At 41.5% G+C, this 16,334-nt stretch overlaps 2 protein-coding genes across 2 annotated transcripts in view; both read right to left on the reverse strand.

Moving 5' to 3' along the window:
* The window catches only part of LOC109276412 (uncharacterized), an 87,068-nt gene that overhangs the window by 46,720 nt on the left and 24,014 nt on the right, over positions 1-16,334 (reverse strand). The window contains exons 5-7 of the mRNA XM_053901910.1: positions 11,272-12,059; positions 9,388-9,808; positions 8,992-9,139 (exon numbers count right to left, since the gene is read on the reverse strand). Of these exons, the coding sequence (XP_053757885.1) occupies positions 8,992-9,139; positions 9,388-9,808; positions 11,272-12,059 (1,357 nt within the window). The remainder of the gene's footprint in view (positions 1-8,991; positions 9,140-9,387; positions 9,809-11,271; positions 12,060-16,334) is intronic.
* ZNF24 (zinc finger protein 24) lies at positions 1,282-11,949 on the reverse strand. Its single transcript, XM_019465414.2, has 4 exons — positions 11,838-11,949; positions 9,388-9,888; positions 8,992-9,139; positions 1,282-6,848 (listed from the first exon to the last, which is right to left on the reverse strand). Exons 2-4 carry the CDS (start codon positions 9,805-9,807, stop codon positions 6,310-6,312), a joined length of 1,107 nt encoding a protein of 368 aa, XP_019320959.1. The 5' UTR covers positions 9,808-9,888; positions 11,838-11,949; the 3' UTR covers positions 1,282-6,309.

Here is a 16,334-nt window from a genome sequence, read left to right on the forward strand (position 1 = left end):
GGAACATGCCTTGAGCAAGTGTGAGAGGACAGCTTAGATCCAGTGGAAGATTCAGGCAGAAGCACAGAGGATCCAAAGTTAAGAGGAAAGAAGGCATTAACAAACCAAGTTATAGACACTTTACTCTTTTCTAATTTGTTCTTCCTGTTGCAAATATTGGTGTAATAGGTATAGAGAGATCATTTTTATAGGTATATAGAGAACATTAAAATGTTAATAGGACTGTGGACTCATGGGTGACTTTTGGGGTGATTTTTATTTCTAACCATCAGAAAAAAAAATTTTTAAGAATTTAAAAAGCCAGGTAACTGGACACTTTGTTCTATTCTCAGGACCTTTGCCCCAAAATGGTTTCCCATCTTTCAAAGTCAAAGTCCTAGTCCTACCAATAGCTAACCAGGTCTTCCAGGATGTGGCCCCACTCTCCACCCTTACCCCATTTATTCCCTGGCTTCTTCACCTACTTGACCTCATTATTCGGCTTCAGTGACTCCACCCACTTGCCGTTATCTTGAACAAATCAGGGACTGCTCCCACATGAAGTTCTTTACACTTGCTGTTCCCATGTGTGGAACATCTGTCCTCCAGAATCTCTTGGCTTTTTATATCATTCCTATCTCTCCTCGAATTTTTCTTTTCCAATTTATTTTCTCCATACTACTCATCACATGACATACAACATGGGTTTTGTTTTGTTTTTTCCCCTACTGCCATGTGTAGTTTCCACACATAGAAGCAATGGATATAAATTCTAACAACTAAGTTTTGGCCATTAGCAACTTCAAATCCCCAAGCCTGGCAATAAAATGAGGGCCCGAGAGAATGATGTTCGGGGGTGGCAGGGGATGATGGTCATAGGGAGGGGCCTCAAGAGTCATGTACAAGGGATGCTTGAGGGGAATGCCCCAAAAGCAATGGGTGGAGGTGGGTACAGCATAGACTCGGCAGTGTAGTCCCCAGTCTGAGTCCCAGGTTAATAAATCTGTACAAAGGATGGAAAATAAATGCCAAAGACACAACTGTGTGAAAAGCTTTTCATCCACAAACATTCCCAACACCAATGTTTAGATACTGTTGGAATGTAAAATGTTATGTGTGGTATAGAGACAGTGGAGTAACAAATGGCAGAAGTTGACAAAGGCCAAGTCATGGAAGGCCATGCTAATTTTATTAACCTATATAATGCATAAAGTGTTAAGTCTAGAATTTAGAATTACAAAGCTTTTCTACAAATCAATAAGAAAATACAAATAACCTATATTAATCAGGACAGAAACCCAATTCAGTTATTTTAAACAAGAAAGGGACTTTATTGGCTCACAAAACTTTAAAGTTCGGAGGTAGGGCAGGCTTTAGGCACAGCTGGATCTAGGGCCTCCAGAAAAATGACATCGGAACTTAGTTCTCATTCCTTTCTGCTAGCCTCTGAATTTCTCCTCAGACTCTCTCCACATGGTGTAAATTCAGGCTTACGGTCCTTAGTTCGTGGGATCTCTGTAGAGCCTTCTTTCCAAGAGTTCCAGCAGAAGTTCTGTTGAGAGCTCGCTTTAGCCTGGCTTGAGTTACATGCCCACTCTTTAATCACTGTGGCTAAGAAGCTGAAGGACTCAGGAAGGCCAGACCTGGTCATGTACTCATCTCAGCCACAGGGAATGGGTTCCCCACAATAAATAAGGATTCTGTTACCAGAGGATGGGGAAAGAGATGCTGAACAACAACAACAAAAGACCCAACAACACATATCCACACATAACCCAATAGAAAAGCTGTAACAGGTAAAGGATATGAACAGTCCATGATAAAAATGGCCAATAAACTATGAAAATAACCTCATCCTCACCATTAATCAGGGAAATACAAAATGATTTTTTATTCTTTTGCCCATCAGATAAAAAAAATTATTAAGTGTAGGTAAGGCTGTGTGGGGAAATGAGCACTTTCCATACATTTGGTGAAAATAAAAAGTTATGAAGACCTTTGGAAAGGCTAAGATGGGTCTATCAGGAAGCACATCCTTTGACCCAATAATCCACCTCATACAACTCCATCCGAAAGAAATTCACACACATGCACAAAAATGTATGAAGAAGATGTTTACTTTGGCAGTGTAATAGCAAGAGACAAAATAAGGGAATAGTTAAATAACAGGATTTTCATAGTACTGGATCCTATTCAAATCAACCATTAAAGAAATTTAAAGACCTAAGGATTTGTTTCTGACACACTTGCCCCCCCCGCAAAAAAAGAAAAAAAAAAAGGCAAGCTGCAGAAAAATCATATACATGATCTTATTTATGTAAAAATAGCATTTATATGTGTATGTATACTCATATGGAAATGTATGGAAAGGGAACTAGATGGAGGTATATGAAACTAGACAGTGGAATGAGACTGGAAGCACTGGAAAAAAAGGGTCTCTCTTTGCTCTTCTAGTTGTGTATCATTTAAGTTTTATAAAATGAGATGGTAGTCATTTATTAATTAAAAAAAGAAAAATGGGCAAAGGCAGTTCACAATGGGAAATGCAAATGGCCAATAAACATAAAAAGATGCTCCCCCTTATTAACAAAAAGAAAAATTCTGCCCACCAGAATGCTAAAAGTATTTAAGGATTCGGGGTGGGTGGAAGTGCAGGCAAACAGGCACTCAGTTGATGGAGTTGTAAATTGGTACCATCTTTTTGGTGATATTTCCCAAAATGTTAAACGTGCACATTCTCTGACCCAAGAAATCTATTTCTAGCTATTTATCCTACAGAAATATCCACACAGGCAGCAAAATACGTGGGTAAGAATGTTAATAACTATGCCTTTAGCCATAATTAAAAAATTGGAAAGAACTTATTTTCCATCAGGAAGGGGCTGGTTAAACAAATTCCAGTATATTCATGCAGAGGAACGGTATGTAGCCATAAAAAAGCAGGTCTACATCCTAGTGGGAGGGGAGGCGAGTTTCAGTGCAGCACGTGTAAGATGGGGATAGGCACCTACCTCATACGGCTGCTGTGAGGGCTAAGAGTTAATCCGTGGTAAAGCGCTTCCAACAGTGCCCGCACACAGCAACCACAAGTGTCAACTATCAACACGTTTGCTTAAATATGTATTTGCCTAAGTCCGGAAGAATAGCAAACCAAGTAATTATTCCTTCTGAGTAGACTGTGAAAAGGAATGTCCTTTTTCATTTAACATTTCTGTACTGTAGAAAATGCAAATGAATATGTTTATTAATAAGCTTCCAAATTTGTTAACCATAAAAAAGCAGATTTATCAATCAAGGTTTAACAGCCGTCACTCACTACACTGTGAAAAAATATATATTCCTGTAAGTTCACGGAACTACATTTGAGTTTTAACTCTAATTGGCCACATGCAAGTCACAAAATCTCTGAATCTCCCTTTCCTTGACTACAAATCTAAGTGAGAGAGGCATAGCGACTGACCCAATGCCTGGAGTGCAGATTCTTTCCACACAACCCTCCCTTCAATTCACACCAACGTGATAAACATACTGTTCAACATACTGTTCAACGATCGAGTGAATACCAACTGGGTGTGGATGTGGGGAGTTTAACCTCCAAGAAAACCAGCAGGAAATTCAGCAATAATGAGCAAATGCTCAGTAGCCATTGGGCAGTTATCGGCGGCCTGCATGCCGTTAACAATGACTGCTCTTTTAAGAACCAAACAGGTGGCGCTGCTTGGCGACTGCCAGGTCACTTCATCGGAGGCTGGCCAGCCCCCAGAATTGCTAACCAGGATTATCTGTGTGGGTATACATGAATATCCGAAATAATAAATCACTGAATAGCAATCTTAAATCAAGTTGTCTAGTGGGGACGTGGACTAACAGAAGATGATGAGTACACAGACTGCTGCTTCCTTTTCCCTTACACCCTAATCCAGTCTTTTGGGGTCCAGCCCATTTTCCCCACAGAGCCTTGCCTTCGCCTCAGAATCCTTTCTAAACAACACACAGGGATCAGAGCTGGCAAGACAAACTTGTATTTGCCAAGTCTAACACTGCTTTTTCTAAGCTCTGACGTTATACCAAACATCTTTGGCATTTATGACAAATGTACCACAGGGAAGTTTCTTTATATATGCAAAAGAGGTAAGATCTAAAAAACGGGGTGAAATTCTAGCCACTGAGAGGATGCTCCCTTCTTACCTACTCTGATACAAGAATTCTGTCATCTCAGCAGAAGTATTAAAAATATGCCACCTCAAAACCTACTTGGAAAGAAGCCAGTTATAAATAAATAAATCAACTCAAGATCATTTTATCTTAGAGCGGAGGAGTTTATAGCTTTATTGGACATTGACTTGTTTCCTCTCAGCCACAAAGAGAAAAAGACCCAAACAAAAGTCCCTACATTTTCTTGTATAACTTAAAATACATTATATCATTACTACATATTTATACTTCAATAAATCTTAATCTATAAAGCACATTTCTTATAATTAATTGTTATCAGAAAATCTATAAACAAGCTCCATTCTGCCTCACTTTACCACCAGCTGGCCTTGCATTTATTACTATGCTTTTTAACAGGCTCATGCAAATCTCACCTTCCATTTAAATTTGATCCAAGCACCAGATGTAACCAAAATCTCTGGAACTATGAAATCTTTTTATTCACATGGGTCATTTTCCACACAATTAATGCCCACTATAAAAAAGCCTTTTCTCATATTCTGTACTTTAACTTCCAGAGTTTGCCACTAAACAGTAAAACCACAGTACTTGGGATTCTCAGCCAAGGAGTATATAAGCCTACTACTACAATGTATTACTTTTATACATTTTTTAAAATGTGTTAAGACTTAAAATTAAAAAAAAATAGTTCAATCAATTCTGATAGTTAATAAACTAGTTGTTAATAACCTATTATTTTTTAAATAGAACAATCCATTCAACTTAACATGTAAGTACAACCTCAATGCTACTAGAGATTGATTAGTTTTTTTAAAAGACCCACAAACCTCCAAACCATGATGGAGTATCTTGGACTCACCTCTGATGATTGCTGGAGAGCTGGCCAGCTCTCTGAGCTGAGTCTTCCTTTCCCCCAAAGACAACACCCTGGTAGGAGGACTATGGCTCCGGGAATCTCAGAGGTGACCTCCCCCAGGACTGCTCCGATGGAGGGAAACAGCTCACTCACATGAAACAGCTTTAGACCAAACCCCCGATGATTTACAGTGGAAGAAACATCTACCTACCCATGGTAGGGTTACAGTATCTAGCACAGTGCCTCGTCGGTAGAAAATGTTTAATAATAAATGCATGGCTGCTTTGTTAGCCTGCTGTGCAACCCTTTTGTACCAAAGGAATAAAACAGCCAACCTGATACTTGTTGCCCACCTGTCATGGACATTTCTGTCCTTCACCAAAAGAAAGGCAAAATAAATTAGATCTTCAAGTCTCTTTTGTTTTCTAAAAGCCAAGACAGACCATTACCCTTCTGTTTACATTTGCCCTTCAACACTGCTGTTCACTACAAATTCCTCCCTAGTGTTAAGATTTCTACTCTTGTAGTTTACAACTGCTTATTGTTCACTGTCCACTTTCTACCGATAACACAGAACATTCTCATTAGCAGGATGCCTTCAAATTACAGACAAGGTAAGTGTGTTTTGAGTTTTCCTGCAGGCAGATAATTAAATGGAGATAAATTCTTGATATACTTCAATTCCTGGATCATGGTATTTGTTTTATCTTCCCCAATCTAGGTGTCCCATTCACTTTTGATGTTTTATCACCATCACTTCTCATCTGAGTTTTAAGGCTCATTTTACTTTGAGGCTTTTGGTCATCCTTTATCTTCTATTTTCTGAATGCATATCCAAGTTAGGTAAAAGGAAGCAGAAGGGTACATTTTTAAAAAATGGTTTAGGTTTTCAGATTTTGTAATTCCTACGTTGCCTTTTAATGTAGAAGGGAATGTATCCTTGCAAAGACATTTCAATGATCAACACAGAAACAATGTCTGTCTAAAAAAGAAACTTTTAAGGGACAAAGAATCAGGTAGTTCATTATTTGGAAAAATAATAAGAATATAAACATCACATGGAAGATTTAGGCATTAACACCTGAATTAAGTTTAAAATTTCAGTTTCTAGGCAGGTATGATATCATTTCTTTCACGGTAAAATAAAATAATGGTGGGTGAAGATTTTCTACATTTCCCAGTGGATTTTCTAACCGTCTATGTAGGGAAATAAAACTATTATGTATCATTTCATGTTTTTAATTTTGTCTTCATTTCTGAAGAAAAAGACCTGAGTGCTGATTTTTTTTTGTAATTTCTTAAACTTTCACAACATTCAGAAGTTTTTCTGCATTGTGTCTTCGCTGATGTCTAAAAAGATTTGAGCTCTGACTGTAAGATTTCCCACACTGAACGCATTCATAAGGTTTCTCTCCAGTATGGATTCTCTGATGATTAATCAGCCCAGAATTCTGGCTAAAGGCTTTTCCACATTCAAGACATTTGTAGGGTTTCTCTCCAGTATGGACTCTCTGGTGCTGCACGAGGATAGAACTTCTGCTGAACGCTTTCCCACATTCAACACATCCGTAGGGTTTCTCCCCGCTGTGGATTCTTTGATGGAGAATGAGGGCCGAGCCCTGACTGAAGTGTTTTCCACATTCATCACATATATGTTGTTTCTTTCGAGAGGGGTTTCTTTTCCTTTCAAATCTGCCCTTGGGGAAACAGGCTTCTCCATACTTAAAAATCTGAGGAACACCTATATTGAGAGTGCCCGGAACTTCGTGAGATTCTACCGCTGAAGGAATCTCCTGCTTTGGAGCTAGGGCTCCATTTTCAGTCCTACCATCATCATCTGAAATAGAGACAAAATGTAAATATCACTCATTTCCTATTCTGGGAGGGAAGAGACCTGAAGAAAACTTTAGTAAATGTGAACTAAAAGTAAAGAGCTTGCATTCATCTATAAACAGCAACCTGAAAACCAGTGTTAAGGTTGCCTACTCCAAAAAAGGAAATTAAATGACTGATTCTGAGGCTAAGGGGGTAATGGCATGCTCCCATAGTGAAGAACTAAAATGTTCTATCTGAATAAAAGTGGTAACAGAAGCAAGTGTGCTTTACAACACTCGTCAGAAAACAAAGGGCAGAAAGATGTGGCAGATTCTATATGATTGTTAGACAAAGTGCTGCAGCTAGGTCTGGATGAAATTTCGTAAGAAATATAAAAATTGCCCGTTGGGAAATCCTTGTAATATTCTTTTGCTTTGAGAAAAGGAGAAATTACACCAAATCATGATGGTGTAAATAATAAGCGATCTGGCAAAAAGTGACTATTTCTGAAATGAGCAAGATAAGGCAGGTCATGGCCAACACTACACTAAGAGCAGAACCCAGAAGATGTCGTAATAAGAGACTGAGGGTAATAGGAGCTGAGGGTATTGTTAACTCAGGACATGACACTTACATTTAACAGGCCCTTAGTAAATGAAAGTTTTCCTGTAAAATACCCTACTTCGTATTTGCCATGGTACTTAGTTAGGTGAATTATTATTTTTAAGCCTCAGTTAGGTAAGTCTAGTGAAACAAAAGCCTGAATTAATTACCAACATGAGGTAGTATCACCCACCCGCAGGACACAGTATATTTAAAGACTGTCCTGAAACTTCCAGCCTGTCAGAGTACAAACAGTTACTACAGGGTGAGCAGCAACAATTAGAAAATAAACAGTGAGCAAATCTATAATAAATGATGAAGAAAGGGATAAAGTCAAGAGAGAAGACTAACAGAAAGACTGAAGGGTTGCAGGGGGTCAGGGAGGCCTGGAGACATGAACAACGGAGAAGCAAGTGTTAAAGTTATGTGGGGACAAATGGCACAGAAATAAGTTCCCAAGCGTCGTAAAGACTAGACTGCTGAAATGAAGCTATTTACAAGCAAGGGAAAGTTATTCTAAAACTCAGGCAGGGGAGAAATTTTCTACCCAAGAAAATGCCACCCCCAATGACCAAGGATAGTGGTTCTCAAATTTCATTCCAGAGAACAATGTCCCATGAAACATGTAAAACTAACGGTTTTCAGCAGACGTCAGCCCCACCCCATCAGTTCTGGTTCACGAGCACTGGGATCTCGCTCTCCCTCTCCCTCCCCTCTCTCTCCCTCTCGAGAGTCCCCTCAGATGGGAAGAAAACCTGATGAGCCTCCATCTGTGGCACACACCAGCGTTACCTACAACTACCTCAAGGAAAGATTCCCAAAGCAATCTCAAAAACAAATATGAAAAAGAATCCAGCAGTTTTAGGAATATACTAGGTTGTATCAAAGTATACTAAGTATGTGGTGTCAACTGCCAATATACTGCAAAGACTAGTTTTAAGCGATTTGTTATAAATCTGAGCTCTTTATTTAATTCTTCTATACTTAAAGCATATTTTAGCTATGGAGCCTATTTCTGCATAAATACTTAGAAAAGGTGAAGAGTTTTACCCAAATACCATTTCTACAAAAGATGCTTCTTAGAAAAAAAAGACTCTAGGCAGGATGTTAGAGAAAAAAAAAATGGCTAAAAATTTAGAAAAGACTTCAGCGGCGGCTACAAAAAGAATAGGTAGATTTGAAGAGGCTTCATCTAAGCTTATTATACCAATAGGATTAGGCAGGAGATTGAAAGGATGTGAAACAGATGGCAAGTAAACAATACTGAAACAGAGGGACCTCATCTACAGGTGGGTGCTGGCTCAACATAAGGCAAATGCCAATCTGAAATGGGGAGATCTTCAAGAAAGAGGTAAAAGGGAAGAAAAGGATGATGACGTTAATGTCTAAGATTAAAAGACCTGAGGGCCCACAAATCAATTGTTGACTGTATACACAGTCTGTCTATGTGTACAAAATTAGGTTAAGGTGATTATTCCCTATCCCCTTTTGTCCAAAGAGTTCTGGACAAAAGGCCCACACTCTCTTTCACCCTCCAGCCCACTTGAAGTTTTGGTCCTCACCACAGTGCCTTAAGGAATGGAGCTCCCAGGATGCCCACTTGAGCTGGTTCTCCACAGCATCCAGCTCAGAATTTGGTAATCCCTGAGCTTCTTCTTGAGATACTATCTCCTCTACCAGAACTTCCCGTTTTCGTCGACGGAGAGAAACCTGGAAAAAATAAAGTCTGGCTCAGCTGAGAAGGAATCTGATGAGATTGAGAATTAAAAACACATAAGAGAACCCATACAAAACATATAGTGCGGTGATCTATATGACCTAGCATAGCCAGAGGGGAGCAGTGCAGGGGCGGGAGGAATACACATAATTCTAACTTAGTTGAGTGGAATGAACTCAGCAGCCCTGCCTACTGCTATGCCAGTGCTTCTGCCCCAGGAGAGTGACACAATAAGACTCACCGGCTGTCCAGGGTCATCTAGCTCACTCTCTAAATCCTCCAGCACTGTCACTGCCTCCTCTCCGTTCTCCGGATGATGCTCTCGAACCCAGGTCTGCAGTTCCTTGGGCAGGATGGCAACAAACTGCTCCAGCACTACCAGCTCCAAGATTTGTTCTTTTGTGTGTGTCTCTGGCCTGAGCCATAGACGGCAAAGTTCTCGAAGCTGGCTCACAGCTTCACGGGGCCCAGGTGAATCCTGGTATCCAAACTGCCTGAATCGCTGTCGGAAAACCTCTGGATCAGGAAGATGGTTCCAGGGGATGCTCGATCCCTCTTCACCATCAGGATCCTCCTCCAGCTTCACTCTCAGTATTTTTTCCTCTTCATCTGGAGTTGGGATTATAAGTATTGAATCTTCTTCCACGGACTGTGCAGACATCCTGATTTATAATACTTCAAGAAAAGTCAATCAAGGCAGGATACAGGCCTCAGGGAAATACCGCTTTCTTCACAGGCTCTCCTGAGGCACAAGGAAAAAAAAATACATCAACTACCAAATATCCTAAGAATCTGAACATGTGCTGATAAAGGAAGTAAAAGATATTTGTTTTTCTTACCAGATTAAAAATTCCAATCAATAACCTACACCAGAAGTTGGCAAACTACAGCTCACAGCCAAACGTGGCTTGTTGCCCATTTTTGTACAATGTTTGTACTAAGAATAGTTTTCACATTTTTACATGGTTGAAAAAAACCACAAGAATACTTCATGACATGTGAAAATAATACAAAATTAAAATGTTTGCGTCCATAAATAATTCTATGTATTTGCTGACAGTTCACACTACAGTGATAAAAGTTGAACAGTTTCAACAAACACTACATAGTCTGAAAAACCTAATATTTACTACCTGGCCCTTTAGAAAAAGTTTGCCAAGCTGTGACCCACTAAATCAACAAACCTTATTTCATTAATCGAAAGAATCCAAGTAAGAACCAGTCCAACTCAATGTTTTCTAAATGCATTTGACCCTGGAACACATTATTTGCAACTCAGGACACCTGTAGGTCAACTCAAAAGCAAGGACTGCTTTTCTGTTATCTGCTTAAAATTTTCTTAACAAAATATTTTTTAATGGTTAGGTTTTTTAAGAGTTCAGAAATATTTTTTAAGAACTCCCTGAACTCAAAATATATGTGAAAAAATATCCACTTGCTCAGTAACAGATCAATACTGAAAAAACTAACCACTAGATGCCACGCAATGCAAATATTCAGCCACTCACCACCCCCAGAACTACATTTAAATCTGTAATGACCGGCATTAATCACAGCAAACTCAGTGAATAAAAGGTACTCTCATAACATCTTAACTTCTTGCAGTGGCCCAGAGTCATCATCGCTCACTGGATGACTCACTGTTTCCCCAGCTTCTACCTTCAGGGAAATCTTGTGCTATTTCTGATCCTTTCCTTGTATTTGCACAGTCATGCCCATGCCATTGTTTACAACACATACTAGGAATGAACCACGCAGCTACTCAATGTATCTACTGAGGGCCAGAATCTGAAAACCAATGGTTTCAAAAAACTTCTTGTAACCCTCACGAGTCTAGTTACCACAAAAGACCTTATCACAGACAAGTAATGCAGACAGGTTTAATTAAGTACTCTGGAGTGTGGCGGCCTTCTAAATAGGGTTTAGCCAACAGATGAGTTGGTTCCTATTCCAGGATCCTACCTTATCAGAGGCTCAATCATTCTATAGAAAAGAAATTTATCTTCCTTTTACGTTCTCTTACTGCAGCCGGCCCTTGGGCCGTGAAGGAGATACAAGGTGGGCAGGCCCGCGATCCCTAGTGTTTGGGCGGGGAGCCGAGTCCCAGGTGATCTCCTCGCCTCACTCCGGCAGAGTTCCGCTGCAAACCCCGCCCCGACGTCCCCCAGCCCCTCTTCGCCGCACTAGCAGCGGCGGATTTCGGATGACGGAAGGCCACACTGCCCCAACAACGTCGGGGCCGCGACGGATTTCGGATGACCGAAGGCCACACTGCCCCAACAACGTCGGGGCCACGGCACTTCCGCCCGCGTCCGGCGGTACTACAAGCCCCGACAGCCCCCGCGCAAGGCCCGCCCTCTCCCACCTCCGCCCAAAATGAGTCCCAGAACCCTCCGCGAGACGCCAGGCCTCGAAATAGAACAAAACCGGCCGAGGGGGGAGGGGGGAAAGGCGAGGGTCGCGGAGGACACAGGGGATGGAGGACTCTCCGATGGTACTGAAAGCCCAATCTGGCTTTCCATCTACCTCTACCAGACCCCCAACTGCTGTATACGGAGACAGCGGCCTGTCCGCGCCTCCCGGCAAGCCGAGGAAGGTCCCCGCCAGGCTTATTTTCTGTCTCCTACCAAAAGGCCTGCAGCCCCTTAGCCCAGCGTCCCCCTCACGCCCTTCCCCCATTCTCTCGCAAACCTCCGACTCGGGATCCGCAGCAGCTTCGCTGTCCAAAGCAGACGCAGAAACGCCGCTCACAAGCCGTTTCCCAGAAGCCCCCGGCACGGACTGCTTCCGGTCTGCGGGTCCCAGGAGGCGGGGAGAGGCGAAGCCCCGCGTTGCCATGGAGATGGGCTCCGGGCGGGGGAGGGGCGGTGCGACGACAATGACCGCTTTGAGACTGCGCTTGGCCTGGCGCCTCTACTCGGATAGCCCAGAGTTCTGTGTTCCGTTTAAGAGACAAGGAAAAGAAAGGGAGAATTCTGCCATTAAGATAGTCTTTACGGATTCATAACCCGTGTCACAGGAGTTATTATCTCATGTGATCCTCGCAGTAGCCCTCTGAAAGAAGTAATAAAGGCTAGTATTTAAGAATGCTTACTACGTTGTACCAGCCACATATATTGTCATTTTCACAACAACTGTATCATGGTAGGAACTTTTATTATCCCCATCTCACAGCTGAGATAGATAATTGAGACACAAGTAAGTAACTTGCCTACAGCTCATAACTAGTTAGGGGGAAACAAGATTTGGCTCCCACTACATGTTACACTACTTTATTTTGACAAAATTATCTATCAGGGAAACGAGAGGAGACTCTTAATGAAGAGTTTTGGCAGTGATCTCAGTGAATTTGCAGAATTCATGGTCCTCTTCTGACTTCGGGCTTGACATTTTATACCACAAAACAGCTGCTGAAGGTATCATTTAGAAAGTAAATCAGGAGCACCTGGGTGGCTCAGTCGGTTAAGTGTCCGACTTAGGCTCAGATCAGGATCGCTCCGTATGTGAGTTCCAGCCCTGCATCGGGGTCTGTGCTGACAGCTCAGAGCCTGGAGCCTGCTTCGCATTCTGCATCTCATTCTCTCTCTGCCCTTCCCCAACTTGTGCTCTGTCTCTCTCTCTCTCTCTTGAAAATAAATAAATGTTAAAAAAACCAAAAGTAAACCAGCCCACTTCATTTCCCTATTTCAAGACCTTCAATGGATCCCCACTGTCTTAAGTATGACATAAAAACTCCTTACATTGGCCTGCAAGGCCTCTGTGGTCTGTTCCCTGCCTCCCCACTCTGACCTCAGTTCTTAGGTTCATTGTGACCCCAGATTCCTAGTCTCAGTGAAAGTCTCTCCACCCTTCATGGCACAGTAGAGTGATCTCATTTATTTATTCTCCTGTTTTTTTCCTTTTCTTTTTTCTTTCTTTCTTTTTTTTTTCTTTTTTTTTTCTTTTTTTGTAAGTTCCGTAAAGGCAGGGACCTTGTTTGTCTTGTACACCACAGTATCCTCCCTAGTTCTAGGATGCTGACTGCCTGGTACATGGAGAACTCAATAAATATTTGTTGAATAAACGAATGAATTGTGGACTGGTCACGTTGCTGCTTTTGCCAGGTCACATGTCACGCATCAGAAACCACACAAAAGAGCCCTGTTGTTTAAGGTCTATGTTCAAAGCACAGGTCCAGCCTTCCAGAAGCATTCCAGGATTCTCAGGCTTCAGCTTTCTGCCTCATTCAGGCCTTCATAAAGGGCCCCCAGCCTCCACTGGCTTCGCGAATGAGAGAGCAAGTGAGCAAGCTGTTGACGGTATAGTACTGCTTTACACTCGGACTGGAACTTTGTCTCCCCGGCATGCCTACTAACTCTGGTGCCTCTTCTCTCCATTTAGGAGGCCACAGAAATCCAGCCATTTTACTTTCCTACTTGACTACTGCCACCAAGCTGCCTGTCTGCCTTTCCCAAACTTTCCTTCTTTTGTGACCCTAAAAGCTAGCTCAAGGCATTTTTTATTTATTTTATTTTGCTTTGAGAGTTTTTACATATAATTAATGTTAGAGGACAAAAAAGCTTAACAACATCGAACAGAAATAATTGGGGAAGCAGAAAGTGTTGTAAAATTTTATAAAACTCTTTGCCTGGGATTCGTTCTGTTATTCCTAATTCTACGGGTAAATGGAAACCACAATGAGGTTTCCCTTTCTAATTTACTCTAATTTCTAAGCCTCTAATGTCAAAATCTCTAATTTTGAGGCCAGTGACCCATAACACCCACTTTGAAATACCATCCTTCTGAGCCCCATTGTGTGGGCTCTTTCCTGAATGGTGGCCCCTGTTGCCATCTTAAAGATATAGTCAAGATAGAGCATCACATTCCTCTGAGAAACCTGAGCGTAGGGAATAGCTCCATGCCAGCGCTGGACAACCAGCAACATAGGTCACGTAGGTGAGGCTTGAACTGCAGCTGATTTGAGTCTTGGCAGAACACCTTGTGATCCTCCCAGAAGGTGAGAGCATGAGAAGCTTGCGAGGAGCTGCAGTAAGGCCATTTGCCACTCAGGTGTCTGTCTTCCAAGAAGGCTGTTGTGAGACAGGTCTTCATTGCTTCCTGGGTGGTGATGAGGCTTTCTGCCTCACCTGCCTCGAGTACAGCTGCAGACTATAAACAGCCTTAAATACAGCAGGGTTTTAGCTCCTCAGCAACAAGGTATTCCATATCTCATGTTGAAGTCATCTGACTCCTTTTGTTATCCTTTTGGTGTGAGACAAAAGCTCATGGGGAGTTGGTACCTCTTGGCTACTCTCGATTTGACTGTCTTTGCAAGTACTGATCTGTCTAAACTTAAAGAAGGCTCATTGTTTCTCTACCAGCCAAATCGGTTGACCTTGTTTGAAAGCATCTCATTCATTAACTAATGGTAAAGAAACAAACACAAGAACCAGATAGATACTACCTGGGTTCTAGAGACCTAGACGTGACTACAATGAGGTCATGATTCCTTCCTTTAACATTACTGTCTTGTTTAGGATATAAGCAAGAAAACAAGTATTTATAAGGCAATGTAGAAGTAATACAGTAGGGGAGCCTAGGTGGCTCAGTCGGTGAAGCGGCCAATTCCCGGTTTTGGCTCGGGTCATGGTCTCATATTTTGTGAGTTTGAGCCCCACATTGGGCTCTGCACTATCAGCATGGAGCCTGCTTGGGATTCTCTCTCTCTCTCTCTCTCTCTCTCTCTCTCTCTCTCTCTGCCTCCTCCCACTCTCTCTCTCATAACGAATAAACATTTTTTTTTTAATGAAGTAGAACAGTGAAAGCAAAATATGGCAAGGGGAGGGACACCTACATGAGACAGTGTGCTGAAAGGGAAGGGAGGAGGCACACAAAGATGGAGGAAGCAAAGTAAGAGAAGTTTTCACATTGGAAAGAAATCACGGACATTCAAATGTAGTGTTAATCAGATTTTGTTCAATAATAACCCTTTTTATGGGCACTTGGCTGGCTCAGTTGGTAGAGCATGCAACTCTTGATCTCAGGGTTGTGTCCCATATTGGGTACAGAGATTACTTAAATAAATCAACCAAAAAAAAAAAAAAGATCTTTTCTAGGCTTTTCTCTAACACTTATTTTGAAGCTCTCAGTCCTTCCCTTCAGCTCAAAAGTATTTCCCTCTGGGCATTTATTTTTGTAATGTTTATTTATTTATTTTGAGACAGAGTGAGAAAGAGAGAATGTGAGTGGAAGAGGAGTAGAGAGAGGGAGAGAGAGAATCCCAAGCAGGGTCCATGCTGCCAGCAAAGAGCTGGACAGGGGCTCAATCCCATGGAACTGTGAGATTATGACCTGAGCCAAAATCAAGAGTTGGATGCTTAACCGACTAAGCCACCCAGGTGCCTCATTTTTAAAAAATGGTTATCCCTCTGGGCATTTAAAATACACTGGTTAGGGGTGCCTGGGTGTCTCAGTGGGTTAAATGTCTCACAGTTATGAGATTGAGTCCCCACTCCAGCTCCATGCTAGGCGTGGAGCCTGCTTAAGATTCTCTCTCTCCCTCTTCTTCTGCCCCTCTCTTGCCCACCCCCCCCCCCTCAAAAATAAAATAAAATACACTGGTTAAAGATTGCATTTTAGCCAATAAGGGCACTGCACCAGGAGTCTTTTGATTGCAAGTGGCTAAAAGCCTATAGCAGGCATTGTTAACTTCTTACATAAAGCACTCCCTATTACTTCTAATACACCCCATTTTTTTTATTGGAGGGGGGCAACACTCTGCCCAGACATATGCAGTGATTGAATTAAGCCATCCATGACCATTCTGTTTCTCTTTGCCAGATATTCACTTCACCTCCCTGGCAGCTAGGAATGGCCATATGATTCAGTTCTGGTCAATGAGATGTAAGAGGAAGTAATTTGTGTTGCTCAACAAATGTATCTAATTCATGTAAGTTATCAAATTTATTGGCATAAAGTTGTTCATAATATTTCTTTAATATTCTTTTAATATCTATTGGACCAGTAGTGATATCCCCTCTTTCATTCCTAAACTTGGTAATTTGGGTGTTGTTTTTCTTTATCAGTTGGCTTCCAGTTCATCAATTTTATTAATTCTTCAAAGAATCAACTTTTGGCGTTATTTGCTCAATTATTTGTTGTCTATTTCATGAAGTTCTTTTTAAAAAAAAATTAATATACAGTAAAATT

Source organism: Panthera pardus, unplaced genomic scaffold (genome assembly GCF_024362965.1).
Source record: "Panthera pardus isolate Hobbes unplaced genomic scaffold, ASM2436296v1 HiC_scaffold_15, whole genome shotgun sequence".
NCBI lineage: Eukaryota > Metazoa > Chordata > Mammalia > Carnivora > Felidae > Panthera > Panthera pardus.